The sequence below is a fragment of the Actinia tenebrosa genome, unplaced genomic scaffold (genome assembly GCF_029948245.1).
Source record: "Actinia tenebrosa isolate PJP-AT-01 unplaced genomic scaffold, QUT_ActTen_1.0 PGA_scaffold1__47_contigs__length_23844297, whole genome shotgun sequence".
NCBI classification, from domain to species: domain Eukaryota; kingdom Metazoa; phylum Cnidaria; class Anthozoa; order Actiniaria; family Actiniidae; genus Actinia; species Actinia tenebrosa.
Genome location: NW_028292578.1, coordinates 15,854,176 through 15,868,605, shown reverse-complemented (window position 1 = coordinate 15,868,605; position 14,430 = coordinate 15,854,176). Strand labels below are relative to the sequence as shown.

Sequence of the window (14,430 nt, the reverse complement as noted above, 5' to 3'; positions counted from 1 at the left end):
AAGTATTGCTTCGTTTGCTCGTCGTTGGTAATTTTGATAATCAGTGGATTAGCCCCTGCATACTTACCGCCCTCGTCTTTGAACAAAGGTCCGTCTCTAACTTCCTTAGTGGTCTTAGCGTTTGGTTCAAAGAAGGTGCTACTGTCGTGAGTTTCTTTGTGATACCCAGTGTTCCATCGTAGATTCAACGCATGAACTTCCTTATCACTTAGCTCGTGTCCACCAATCCCCCAATAAGCCCAAATATGCCCCAGACCATTGTTAGCGCCGGCAGTGCATCGGAAATCCTTCCCTACAACGTCAAACTCCTTACAAAGTCTGTCATAAGCCGGCACGCTGTATTTATTATCTCTTGGATAAAACGTGGCATCTCCCGGTAATGCAGTAACGCCCATCTCATGCAGTATTCTCCTAACCGTGAAGTGAAAATGAAACATAAATATTGAATTCTTCATCAAGCTTGCGCTTACACCACAGCCGCTAGTGGCACACCAAACTGCAAAGTTTAGTTGCTGCGGCCAATAACGCATGTTAGGACCACTTAACCATTCATGAGATTCCTTAGCGGTGGTATGAACAATGGGTACGTTTTTGAAGATATCTCGCACCTTTAACGGAAAGGAATGCTTGTTAGAGATCCGCATGTTCAGCGTTAGGTCCAAGCTTGGGTGTTTATCAAATGAAACTGCGGGTATCGGATAAGTACTGGTACCCAGCAATAATTCCTTTGACCAACCTTGCACGGGCTTATGTTCAACATATGTTGGCTTAGGCTTATGTTCAACATAACCAGAATTCTTCAGTTGATCGTCTATCTGATTAACCAGCGTAGGTTTCAAATCCTCATTACTGTACATTCTGGAGCCGTTATAGTAAATACCATCGGGCCTTCTTTCGAACTTACTAGCATCCGCGTGCGGAAACATCTTCCTGAAGGCCCTCCAATTCCAGTAATCCCTATTGTCGTGATGTGGCTGCTCCTGTATATCATTCCCAAAAGCGTCGTACATTAGTATATATAATGGACGTTATACCATCAGCGCCTCCACTCTATCCTGATTTACCTACAAAACCCAATGAATTGAATGCCGAGAACTTCCGCTTGAATAAGGCAAATCTAATCCTCGCTTACTTAGAGGGTCAAACGAAGCACTATGAGGAGGTCAGGAAAAAGTATGCTAGAGCCCGAAGCATATTACATAAAATCGCGATAACTTCCGGCTCCATGTCCGTGGCGTTAACAGGCTCTGGCGTTGCTACTTCGCTTACTGGACCGGGAATAATCGTTGGAGTTCCTTTGGCTAGCGTTGGGGCAGCCTGTGGTATTATTTCGGCTGTTGCTACGGGCATTATGAAACAGTTGTCAAGCAAAATATCAAAACACGACACGACAATAGCTCTGTCAAGGGCTAAAGTAAATACGATCACTGACCTTGTCTCAAAGGCTTTGCGTGACAGAAAGATAGACGACGTAGAATTCTCGCTTATCTTAGCCGAAGAGGAAAAGTACGAGAAATTAAAGACGGACATAAGGAATAAAAAAACAGTCGTAAGAGATCTTTCCGAGGAATCTCGCAAAAAGATCTATCAAGAAGCGAAAGAAGAGCTTCAAAGAAAGCTTGCTCAGTAAACATCTGCTTCGAAAAGAGCGTGACGGGATTCTATTTACATATCGAACGTCAGTCTAGAAATTATGCAGATTAAATATAATAATTTTCACATACATAAGCGTCCAGATGTGTCTGGCGTTCGCTCGTGATCGTGGGACTTTGGAGCTGGGGAGGCCTAAAGTCCCGAGTTCGAGCCTCGCTGTAGACGCATTTGGACCGGTTGCTGTGAGTGGAAAAAAAAAAAAGCCTCCCCACACTCACAGCAACCGTGGGGGGAGGGGTAGAAAGTGCGATTCAACCCCGCGATGGGGGGTTTCGTGAGGAAAAGTTGGAAAAGTCAGGGGGTGTCTCGGGACGCTGTCTGGAGTTCACCCTCTGGTGGGTCGTAAGAAAGATATATGTGTACGTACTAGAGGGCCTCTGGCGCGGGATGAAATAAGCCCCGTAAGCCCAAAATGCAAAAAACCCCACTGGGGATAGCTTGGTGTTCTGCGCGATGCATTCCCCAGTGGGGTTTCTGGCAAAATAAACGCCAGTTTTGCATCTTTATTTTCTCGGAATCCATCCTAACAGGGGGTGGTTGGGGTCTATTTTGTAAAATATTTCGTAAATTACATCAGGATAATAAGGAATATCCTTATTCAGCCGACAAAACATCCACTCGGCTTTTGTCATATCAGAAACCTCGGGAATAGACTTACCGGTAATTTCAGACAAAAGATAGGGAATAGCTTTGTAATATTTCCCTAGCTTTAATTTTTTCAACGTTTTCCGTAGACTTTGTGGGGTTGGCTCTTCTAAGTGGTCTATGATTTTCTTCTTTACTTCGTCGCTTAAATATATCGGATGTAAACCTTGGATATGACTCATCCAGTCCCTAAAGTATTTTATTCTCTTGTATGGGGTCTTCTTACGACCTCCATTGGCGTAATATTGCTCTTTGGTAGCATTTGGTACGGCATTACGAATATTCTTACCACATTCGTAACACTGCGCTGACGTGTCGTCTTCTATTTGCATTTTCTTACCACAACAAATATACTTATTTGGCTTAGAAGGTACAAACTTGGGTTTCAAGCACTTTACACAGAAATCATAAACAAACTCTTTACAATCTTCGCACTCCATATATAGACTAACATATTTGCGCTGTTGCCCCCAACCACACTTGGAGTGGGTTGTTTCCGTAGGTGGATTTTTGACGCGGGTCTTGCCCGTGTTGAGATTGCGCTGGAACCCCCATTCCCTATACTACTGATTAATACCTATGACCATGTATTGACGGTTTGCCCTTTCCCACTCACAAACGTGGAAAACTTTACATATTCTTTACTCATAATGAACGAAGGAAATTTCAAGAAAATATAATCTATACGAGATGATAAATTCAACAATATTTCAAATGATAGAATATTCGAGGGGCAGCTGCCAATGACGTCACTAGAGTAATTTGTTTGTGACAACTTCCAATGTATGGGTTGTTGCTAGGCAACACTATACTTTGCAGGGCATTATGGGCTAGTTTTAGTTGGAAGGAGATAAATCACTTGAAGCGAGGAAAAGAGTGTAGTTTGTTATGATATTGTAGCGATATAAAAATACATCCGATCACGGTCGAGTCAAGGGATATCGATAAATCAAGTATTTAGGAAGGCAAAGGAAGTGTATTTTGTCGAGAAAGAGCTAAAACAAAACTTCAGATCATCGCAGAACGTTGCGAACTAAAGGCGAAGGAGTTGTTTGTATAGCAGAAGTGAAAGTGGATTTATGGCATTATAACAAGGAAAAAGAAGAGATTCTGTTCAGTTTTTCCAAACGAAGTGCTTTTTATACTTCAGAGATCATACTTCAGATATTAATATGGATTGACAGAATGCAAAACCAAGAAACAAGGCATCTTAATTGAGATCGTTTGATATAATTGAATTCCCCGATCTTCTTCTTCTTCACAAAATGCATCGTTACCAGAGCATCAAACAACTTGGAGACGGTACTTATGGCTCAGTCGTGCTGGCCAAGAACCAAGAAACCGGTGAAACTGTAGCTATCAAAAAGTAAGTAACATAATTTTAGACATCCTTGATGAAGAATTTTATTCAGTTTATAAAAATGAATTAAGTCTCTAATACCTGTTTCAATAGAGAACGTGTTAATTATATTGTTTCAAACTTATTTTGGCTGTGAAAATATTAAGATTTGGTGTTTGTTTTGTTAGAATGAAAAAGAAGTTTTACTCCTGGGAAGAATGCCTGAATCTGAGAGAAGTTAAGGTATGTAAAGGATAGTAATATACCTAAATGATTTAGCCATAACAATCTCAGTGCTAAATCTGCTTTCTAAAAGTAAAAAAAATTTCTTTGTGTATTTTATAATCTTTCGCTAATTATTTGTCAACAAAAAAATTAATTATCATACATTGGTAAACTTTTCTTATTCTTGTACAATCATTATTAATACCAGGTATACACATATAGAAAAGCTCTTTTTGCATTATTTTTTTTTACTTGAATACATTGTTAAAACAATATGATACATCGGGATACAAACTATATGCAGTCCTTTCATATAAGGATGGCCAGTCCAGGGCTTAAAATAACAGAAGGTCATTACAAGCCAAGTTAGTTTTAGTTCCGTCATACCTTACTTCTGGTTCAACTTTACTGGTCAAAATGACTGGCAAGTCAAGATTTGACCAGACAAGTTCCATTTCTGGACAGACATTGTCCTATGGCCCGCTGTTATTTTAAGTCCTGTTGGTCACTTAGAACAAATGTATATACAAAGAGGAAAAATAAATTTTCTTCTGAGAGTGGTCCTACATAACCCATGAAATAGTTAGTAAACTAATACGGGCTAGTAAATCTTAGATGTATACACTTATTTCAATAAAGTTAGTCGCCTGAAAAGCTACAAAGCTGAGACCAACAAGGATTATGGGTAGTTACATTTTACGTGTTTCAACCACTTGAATAACTGTTGATGGATTTTAGATCTTTTACCATTTACAATCTCACCTCTTCTGAGCATCCTCAAGCTGCAAATTGTATCAAAAGCTTTACTTGTTTGATATTAAAAGTTTCCCATGATCCTCAGTGATCTCAGCTTTCTAGGTTTTTTTGGTGACTAACTTTATTGAAATAAGTGTACATGAATCCATATTAGATTTGAGTTTTTAGATAGTTATTTGTAAGCCAATATAATGTCTGCAGAACTAAATTAATGTTGCATCTTATTAATTTTCCTCATTTTCAGTCTCTAAGAAAGCTAAACCATGCTAACGTTGTGAAATTGAAGGAAGTAATTAGAGAAAATGATCATCTTTACTTTGTGTTTGAATACATGAAAGAAAATTTATATCAAATGATGAAAAATAGGTAAGTGAATTACTTATTTGCATACCCATAGTAAAAAATATGTTAATATACTCAATTAATGAGGTATGCAAAAAATCATTTGGTTTTCTGTATCCTGCCACTTTTTCTATTATTATTAGTAGTATTATCAATATTATTATCATTATATTAAATCATCATCATCATTGATATTATTTTTATTTTGAAAATTTTTATTTATTGGTTTGATAAACAGAGACAAGTTGCTTCCAGAGTCAGCCATAAGAAATGTTATCTACCAAATATTACAAGGACTAGCATTTATACACAAACATGGTAAGATATGCGTCACTCACTCAATCCCTACCCAGCAAGGGTAAGGGAATAGATGGATTATCCACAATGCTTTATGGTATAATTAATTACCCACAATGCTTTGCTACTATGTTTGCCTTGTTTCACTAGTTTTCATAAGTTTTCACTAAATTCAGAACTTTCCAGGTGGTAAGGTCCAAATTGGAATAATCCTTTGGAACTAGCTTGAAGCGCCTTGATTAAATGCTTTGTACATGGTCATTAAAACAGTCAATGGAAGGTGGTGAATTCTTCCTTGCTAACAGAACTTGGTCTCATAATGAAATCCAGCAATACTTCACACAATGCTTTGCATAACCTATAGTTATCTACAGTGCTTTGCAAGCATTATTTATTTATTTAAGCCCTTGCTGATCATAATGAACCTCCCTGCCTTAGTATCTATCCATTTATTAAACAAATTATCTTGATCACCAAGCTTGTAAAGTTCAAGCGATAAGACTAGCTTTACTCAACTCATTATAATGCTTTAAAAAATCTCATTTTTAGGATTTTTCCATCGTGATATGAAACCCGAAAACCTACTGTGCTCTGGTAATGACTTAGTAAAAATAGCTGATTTTGGCCTTGCAAGAGAAATCAGATCAAGACCTCCGTACACTGATTATGTCTCAACAAGATGGTAATGATTGAACCTTACTGCTTTCCCATCATTTTTAGACCCATATCATTTAACCTTTCATGTTTAAACTAATAAAACAAATGTGATGTTTATATCAGGTACAGAGCACCAGAGGTGCTTCTCCGATCAACGGGTTACAGCTCACCTATTGACATGTGGGCAATAGGATGCATTATGGCAGAGCTTTACACTCTCAGGCCATTGTTTCCTGGCAGCAGTGAAGTTGATGAGATCTTTAAAGTCACATCAATTCTTGGGACACCCTCTAAGGTAACAAAATGTCAGAAATAATTGTTCGCATCTGGCTGCAGTTACTATAAATTTTGTCTATTCGTTTTTGTAGGAGGAATGGCCAGAGGGTCACAAACTCGCAGCTGCAATGAATTTCAAGTTTCCACAAATGGTAAGAGTTTTCAAATAGTGTTGGATACTAGAATTAGTAGAGGATGAAAGAATGAAATATTTAAGGGACTAGCTTAGATTTCCAGGGTGCAAGACAGATGCAAATTTGCTCATAAAATTTTAATGATGGAAAAGAAATGAGCTCAGAGCAGGATGTTTATTTAAGCTGGAATTCAATTTTCATCAGTCCTTATCTTTCTTTTAGTTTTGAAAATACCTGGTTTTTAAGGATGATAATGATAGTGATGATAATGATGATTCTGATGATAATTATGAATGATGATGATAATAAATAATCATGATGATGTTGGAGATAGTGTTGAATTATGGTGATGATGATCATGATCATGATGTTGAATGATGAATGTTGATGATAATAATGGTAAATGCTAAGATGATGGCGATGATGAAGATGATGGCGAGGATACTGAGATGGTGTTAATATCATTTGCATCAAAGTACATACGAATAAATACTCTTAAATTAGTCCCATTCATCTCTAAGATCGTCCTATTCCATTTAGGTTCAAACACCGCTCAAGCAGCTTATTCCAAACGCCAGCCCCGAGGCATTGCAGTTAATGCGTGACTTAATGATGTGGGACCCTAAAAAACGGCCAACAGCAGCACAAGCACTCAGATATCCATACTTCCAAGTTGGTCAGAATCTTCCCAAACCATTACAGTCAAAAACGTTCACAGAGAATAAAACTAAGGAAAACAGCGCTTACGGTCAGTTCTCCGACAAACCATCAGGAAAAAGAGTACTTGAAGAAGATGGGAAGCACACTTATAGCGGACAAAGCCAACCAGTTGCTAAGGTTCCTTTACAAAGTTATCAAAGTGGAAGAAAGCGATGGGAGGGTGGCCCTAAAGGTGGTGTCGGCGTCAAGGACAGCACAGACGAGTTCGAGTCAATATTGAACGAAATCGAACAGAAGACGTCGGCTCAACGCAAACAGGTAATGTTCAAAAAACTCGTTAAAATATGTTTGCAGCCTTTTTAAAACATATATATAACTTCTGACAGTGAAAAGGAGTTTTGATGTCCTTAATTCTGAATTGTTTCTATTTCTGCAACAAAATGTTAATTGGCGCCAGTAAACACTGAATTTTACCTTACTTTAACTTTACGTGTGACTGAGTGAAAACGGTATTTCATTCAAACCATTATCGCAAAGGCTGTAAAGTATTTGGACTATAATGTAGGAAAAAACCAGATGAATGGCTGGGCGCAGGAGCAGGAAAAGGCACCAATGAGTGAACTGAGAGGAGGGAAAATAAGTGAAGATGGGATGGCGGGATGGATGGGGATTTGCATAAAGTTAAGTTTGAGGTCCTGGTATTTGGCTAGCGGAGTCTGGAGATTCTTAGAAAAGAAAATAAGGGAAAAGAATAGCATAAAAAATTAAATAAGGAAAAAAATTTTTTTGAGCGAGTGACATTATGGTTTTGGTAAAAACACCATCTTTGTACAATTCTAAATTTAGCCCGAGTGAGTAGATAGCATCTTGTTCAGTTTCAGTCTTTGAATCCTGGAGCGAGCTTGTCGGATCGACCACTGTTAGTAAATGACCAAAATGCTTATTTTATCCTAACCAAGGCTTTGTGATGCAAAGTTTTTTTTCAAGATGCATAAATAAGTGTCATTTATTCCGCCTCTTTATGGATTAAAATATAAATATCAACGTATAACATAAATAAAACGAACGCCCTCTATTTTCGTTCTCGTAGTGAAAAAGATACGGTTCTTGGCCACTTAAATGGCTTCCGAGTTCAAGCTCTGTGATTGGTCAGTTTGCGACGTTAAGGCTTTATGATTAGCTAATACGAAAGCCATTTGAGAGTCAAGCTAGGTTGCGTTTCCCACACCTACCTACGAAGTCGGCCTTTAAAAACCTTGACGTAATCATTGTATACTTCGTAAAAAGACTTTCCCCTAGAGAGAAGCAAATAGCTAAAACTATCAATTCAAAAATACAGAAACTATATATTCTTTCTTTTTCGTAATTTCATTTTTTCAAAAATTATACGTAACTTTTTTGCATATAGCAAATGAGAAAATGATATTAAAATGCAAATTATCTCTGGAGACGGAAGTAAAATTGATAAACTTTTTTTGTTGAAGTTTAAAATTGAAATTCGAAGCTGGAAATATCTCGTTGAAATGGTCTCATTCTGTTTCTTTTATGTTCGTGTCATTAACTTTTGACATTAATAGGAATATTTATGAAAATAACCGTGAATAACTAAAAGATACATGCACAGATCTAGAGATAATACCTACTGACTCTGTCAATCGGTAACCAAGGAAAGGCGCGAAATCTGACACTATTTAATATATTTTTATGTTTTATTCAAAACCTACAACACTTTTTATCAAGCTAATCCAGCAAACACACAGAGCTGTGCTCTTCGAGACTATTTTTAATTTAAGATGTTTGCGGCTAATTTTCGTCGATTATCCGAAGATGATGACAAAAAACAACAGAATTTTACGTCGTTCTCCTGTCCTTCTCCTCCTGTACCCAGACCTTGGTTCATTGTAAGTTTACTGATATTAATCTACCAAAAACTGTCAAAATAATAATAATGAATAACTGATAATAATCAACCTTTTTTGACTTGTTGAATTGACTTCGTTCGCGTCTCACCTAAACGCGCCTTATTTTTTTTCTTATTTCCAAAAATATTGCATTAGTTAATTTTTGAGGAGACTAAGTCCGCTATTTTTGGACGCTTTTTTACTGAAAATAAACTTTTTAGATTAGTTTATTTGTCATCATTATATTTAACTAAGAAATTCAATCATTATATTTAATTTTTTTTAAATCAGGAATTTATGTTGCTGCATTTGTCATCTCTGGGGGAACTATTTTTTTTCCTTTTTCGTTGTTTGGCAGTCCATTCCTTTTTTCGAAAAAAGCTGTCTATAAACAAGCGGTCTCAAACCTACTAAAGCTTAGAAAACAACGATTTTTTTTTACCTCTTCTACAGCTGTTTACTATTCTTGTCGCTAACCATAATTTTCAAAAATACTAAATCGTATAGGATTAATTTCTTGGAGAATATTAATGCATTAGTCATAAACTTAAGGCGCCATTTTGATTATAATCAGCAGCGCAAACCTGTCGACTTTATACAATACGGTTCCCATTTACTAAAGAGAACGATTCTTTAACAGTGTAGCCATTATTTTTGCTTTTTAATGAAACTATAAAGCAGGTAATTCGGGTAAATCGGGCAGGTGTTTCAATATTTCGTACAAAGATTAGTTCAGTTGAATATGTGACGTTTGTTTACTTTCAGTCTTTCAAGGACTGAAATCATTCAAGGTTATTGATGTTCCGAGAGGAAGAATTTTTTTTATTCATTCATTGATTTTTTCTTCCTTTTTCTTTCATTTCTTTTTTTTTTTTTTTTTTTTTTTTTTTTTTTTTTTGTTCTTTTATTTATGCATCACATTTCTTTTTTCTTTCATATATTCCTTTTTTCTTTTTTCTGTCATTCTTCATTTCTTTTCTTTTTTCTTGCTTTCTTCAATTTCTTCATTTCATTTCTCTTTCTTTCTTCCTTTTTTTCTTGCTTTCTTTCTTGTGTATCTTATCAATGATTAAATCTAATTTAATCCTACTTGAAGTTCGTTGGAATATTTCGTCTTTTTTACCTTCCCTGGCCCCATTCTCTAATTCTGACTAATCGTTTTTTCTCGATTTTCTTTCATTTTTCTCATTTTTCATGAAAACAAGATTTTTGTTTATTTCATTTCTTTTTTGTTTTCACTATCTTGATATTTCGCGATTGTAAACGTCGCATTATTTCCATCTGTTTGTTACGATGAATTTCTCCTTGGACATACTCTCTATTCCTTTTTTAAGCACTCGTAGCACGATATTTGATACGTCAAGATCTTTTCCCTCGGTTTTGACAATGTGAAACATATTGCTTATTCCTCTCATGGCCGGTAAACATTCAACATTTGTTCAGGGTCGTTTTCCCCTGCAAATTCTAAATATCCTAGTATAGTAGAAGGCATTGTGAGGGAAACCTACCAACTAGCTAAATTTAAAGCAATGGGAAAACCGAGTTTTCAACAATAATTATTTTTTTGTTTTGTTTCAGCCTCCAATAAATAGAACCGAGACGAAAGAGTCGATCACGAGGTACAGAATATCATTGAAAAAGAATTAATCGTGATAATGCTTTATTCGTTTCATCGATTCTTTCATGATAAAGGGCAGGGGGGACTGGGGGGATGAAGAGGAAGAGGGAGAGAGAGACCTCCGCTCCCCCGTCCCTCTTATCCTCTCTACTCACAACCCCGCTACACAGGCTATGCTAATTATGGCGGGCGCGAAAAAAAGATTCTATGGAAAAGAGGATCAAACTCAAGACCACAGAGCACTAGCATTAGATGTGCACGCATGCTTAAGTTGACCAAAGGGTAACCACCCTGACATAATAGTAGTAATTACAAAAGCTACCAAGGGGGAAGGGGTGAGGGAATGACAACAGTGACAGAAGCGCGCGGGACCGAGACGAGACAGAGCGCTGCTGTGAATAGAATCAAATACTTTTTCGTGTTCTTGTTTTATCAGAGTGGTTAGCGTGTGAGTTGACAGCTTCAGGGGGCAATAGACCTCTTCGGCTGTGACGTAATGTATTCCCATTTCAGACCACATGTCATTCCCTAGAGTATCATTTCTTTATTTAAGGCTTGCGCTCGGTTGCACATGAGAAGACACATGAATATGGATACAGCTCAAACAAATAATCTTATTCTCAAGGGAATGACACGTGGTCTGAAATGGGAAAACGTTACCCCAACCCGAAGAGGTCTATCTACTAGATACCTAAACTCCTTCTCTGTTGTTCTTATCCACAGTGCTATATTCGATAACAAAGGTTCTGGAATCTCACGGAAAACTCCGCCAAGCGCAAAGCAGCATTATCTAAAACAAGCACGCTACTTCCCGGGTCAGTCAACCACGACTGTTCCACTTCATAAAGTTGGTCAAAATGTAGGCGGCCAGCAAGCACATGGTGGAACCACGACCAGTAGGAAGTCTTCATTCGGGATCAGCGGTGGTATAGGAGCAGGTGGTGGTGGTGGGAGCTATATCCCTTCGTTCGGAGGTGGAGCGACGACGAGGCCCTCTGGAATATTGGGTGGAGGTAAGATGACTTGCTAACTTGTTGATCGGGCACAAAGAGCTGTTCTACATGGTAGCTGTTATAGACAATTATTATAATGTATACTATACGCACATATCTAAGAGCGGTTCCAGGGGTGGCGGGATAGGAGGGAGGGGTGACTATTCACAATCCCTTTCCCACGAATAAAACATATTTCTATTCCTGAAAATATTTATCCTTATATAAGTATATATATATATATTCTTATATCCTTTCACTCAGTTTACTTGAAGCTCCTAAATTTAAATTCTGGCGAGACGCCATTTTTTTTTTTACTGTTCCCGTCTTTTATGCGTTTCCTGTTTCCTGTGTAATTGGCGCGAGGTAACGCTGTTTCATTTCATTGGTTGGGAGAAAAAATCTTCATTCTCTTACCTTCAAGATTCCCTTATTCTCCCTGCGAAGATTGATGCCACATTTAGATTATGTAACCCTACGTTCCCAACCGATTTGTTGTCTTCCATAAAAGGTATAAGCGGAGCCACTTGGAAACCACCGCTGACCAAACAGCCAAGCGGCACATCTATTTACCAGCCCCCTGGCGCAACCACTAGAAACCAGGTCCCAAGATATGGAGCCGTGCATGGAAGAACAGACTGGAGCCTAAAGTAAGTAATTATAAAACAGCATATAGTATCAACACTTGACGAGAAATAGACGTGTCTGCCGAATAGAGTAAGAAGTCTCCTGAAACAACCTCTGGTCTGATCAAAGTCGGGCACGGCTAACTCACAAATCGAATTGGAATTGCCCTATTTCACTATGACGTCACTGCTTGTTTATGTGGGGAATAGAATCGCCAAATCCAATAGAAAATTCAACACAATTTGCTCCTAGCGAAACAGTTTAATCTAAAATGGCCTGGTTTTCAGATATCATATGTGTTAATATGTACTAAAAAATATTATGAGCGTTTGCTGGCTATTCTACTTCTCTTCGTGGATTGATACGGGTTTTAGAACAATTTTCGGTGAATTTGCGTTGATTTGACCCCCTCCGGCGACCATGATCCTTTGCGTTTAAACAATAGGTTTTTTTGATGTGACGTCATAGTGAAATAGGGCAATTTAGCAGGTTAGGTTCAGGGAAGGGACCCACCCAAAAAAACCCTTCACTCAAGAATAGAGAATCGAGGTGGCCGCTGTTGATTCTATGGATGCACATAAGTACTTTCAATTTACCTGATGTTGATTTCCTGTCTCTTTATAGATATGGTGGAGGAAAGACTGGTAATTTCTGAGCATTTCTCCACGAAAAACACAATATAGAACTTTCCTTTGAGCGACGATAATCACATTGACAATCCACACACACACACACACACTTACATACCCCTCCCCAAAAAATTCCCATACGTGACATTTAGCCACTACCCTCCCCTAGACGGGGATATGTTGTAAATAGTTCAATGTATTTTGAATTTTTAATGATTATCATGGTCGATATGCCTACTATATCGTGGTACTATAAGTGTTTTAATCCAAAAAAATGTGTATCATTAATTTTAATCGTTTTATTGGCATCGCATGTCTTCCATAATTTAACCCTAAGAAGGAATAAATTATAAAATTCTATTTATGTATTTAATTTAATTAAGCATTTTTCTTTTAAATAATAAAAGAAAAAGGATACATAAGAGTAGCAGACAATCTGTAGTTTTTTTTAAGAAAACCTCTTCATCTTATGTTACTTTTTTAGATCGAATAAACGAAGGGGATCTCCTTTCGACTCAACTTTTGTAAATACGTTGTACTCAAAAACTAAAATAAATAGCTAATTTAGTCTAGGAGTTTCAAGTTGGTCTTAGTCGATTATTTTATAATTTTCTTTTCGATCCAGACTCAGTCGAGGTGGGTTTTCCCTGTCTTAGATGCGCCCCTTCACCCTACGCGCCCAAGCTGGGGGGAAACCCTTCGACTAGGTATCATTGGCGGAGAAAAGACGGACTATTTAACAGAATGCTCAATAAGTAGGGGTAAATTATCGACTTCGCCAGATTTCTATACTACACCTCTTGCTCCGTTTAGTATCGTGTGAAGATGTTACACTGATCCGCTGTTATGGATGTTGTTTAATGTAGTCGCGCTGATAACTAGCTTGATCCGTGCGCTACATCTATGCGCATCTACATCCATGGCTTCTACTAATTAACTACATTAGAATTTTTACAAGAGCGTGCAAATTTGCCGCACAACGATAATATAAAGAATGTCATACTTTTCCAGCAACTTGCATGATTATACTTTTTCCACACAATGTTGCGCGCGACAGTGATCGGGGTCTTTGCAGCTGCTGTCCTATCAAAATGTTCGAGACGTTAACGTCATCAATATTTGTGCTGTACATCAGTTGTAATCACGCGCATATGCTGCGTTTAGTTATATAATTCCGACGCGTTATGTAACTAGTTTTTACATTGTGCACAACAAATAAACCTGCATTGTAACTGCGCGCAGATGTTGGGTTAAGTTATATAATTTGTGTTATGTACGTAACTAGTTCATACACTGTGCACAACGAACGCTATATAATCATGCTCAACCTGGTTCAAGTTCAATTTATTTTCGCACAATTATTACAATTATTGTCAATATTTACAAAAATGAATCATTATTACATTTACATATTGCAAAGTAATCAGATTATTATTATACAATAACTTGGGACGTTTTCTAGTCTTTCTAATGGCTCTAGCCATTTCAAAGGTACTTTTTGGTAATGGCGCCGTCAACGACACGGTACTCTACCAAGTATATAATGGCGTAGAAAATATAAGAATGGGATTGTAAGAAACAATGAAAACAGAGGAAAATAAATGCGAAATTGGGACATTTGACAATTATTAAGTGAATATCGGGGAATATTTAGCGAGACGCGAGTTTTCAAGCGGCGA

General features: G+C 37.5%; 1 protein-coding gene across 1 annotated transcript; it reads left to right on the top strand.

The window, feature by feature from the left end:
* The first annotated feature begins 3,137 nt into the window (after positions 1 to 3,137).
* On the top strand, positions 3,138 to 13,333 carry LOC116300339 (serine/threonine-protein kinase dyf-5). The gene is made up of 12 exons (XM_031709199.2): positions 3,138 to 3,664; positions 3,826 to 3,880; positions 4,863 to 4,984; positions 5,199 to 5,278; positions 5,807 to 5,939; positions 6,038 to 6,209; positions 6,283 to 6,342; positions 6,865 to 7,302; positions 10,464 to 10,504; positions 11,227 to 11,516; positions 12,007 to 12,145; positions 12,747 to 13,333. Exons 1-12 carry the CDS (start codon positions 3,564 to 3,566, stop codon positions 12,775 to 12,777), a joined length of 1,662 nt encoding a protein of 553 aa, XP_031565059.1. The 5' UTR covers positions 3,138 to 3,563; the 3' UTR covers positions 12,778 to 13,333.
* Positions 13,334 to 14,430: the final 1,097 nt, after the last annotated feature.

Bases quoted from the DNA above. Each gene is read 5' to 3' on its own strand.
- LOC116300339 (XM_031709199.2), top strand. From the start codon at position 3,564: ATGCATCGTTACCAGAGCATCAAACAACTTGGAGACGGTACTTATGGC. The intron at 5,940-6,037 runs GTAATGATTGAA...TGTTTATATCAG, and splicing joins GATTATGTCTCAACAAGATG to GTACAGAGCACCAGAGGTGC. The intron at 6,343-6,864 runs GTAAGAGTTTTC...TATTCCATTTAG, and splicing joins ATTTCAAGTTTCCACAAATG to GTTCAAACACCGCTCAAGCA.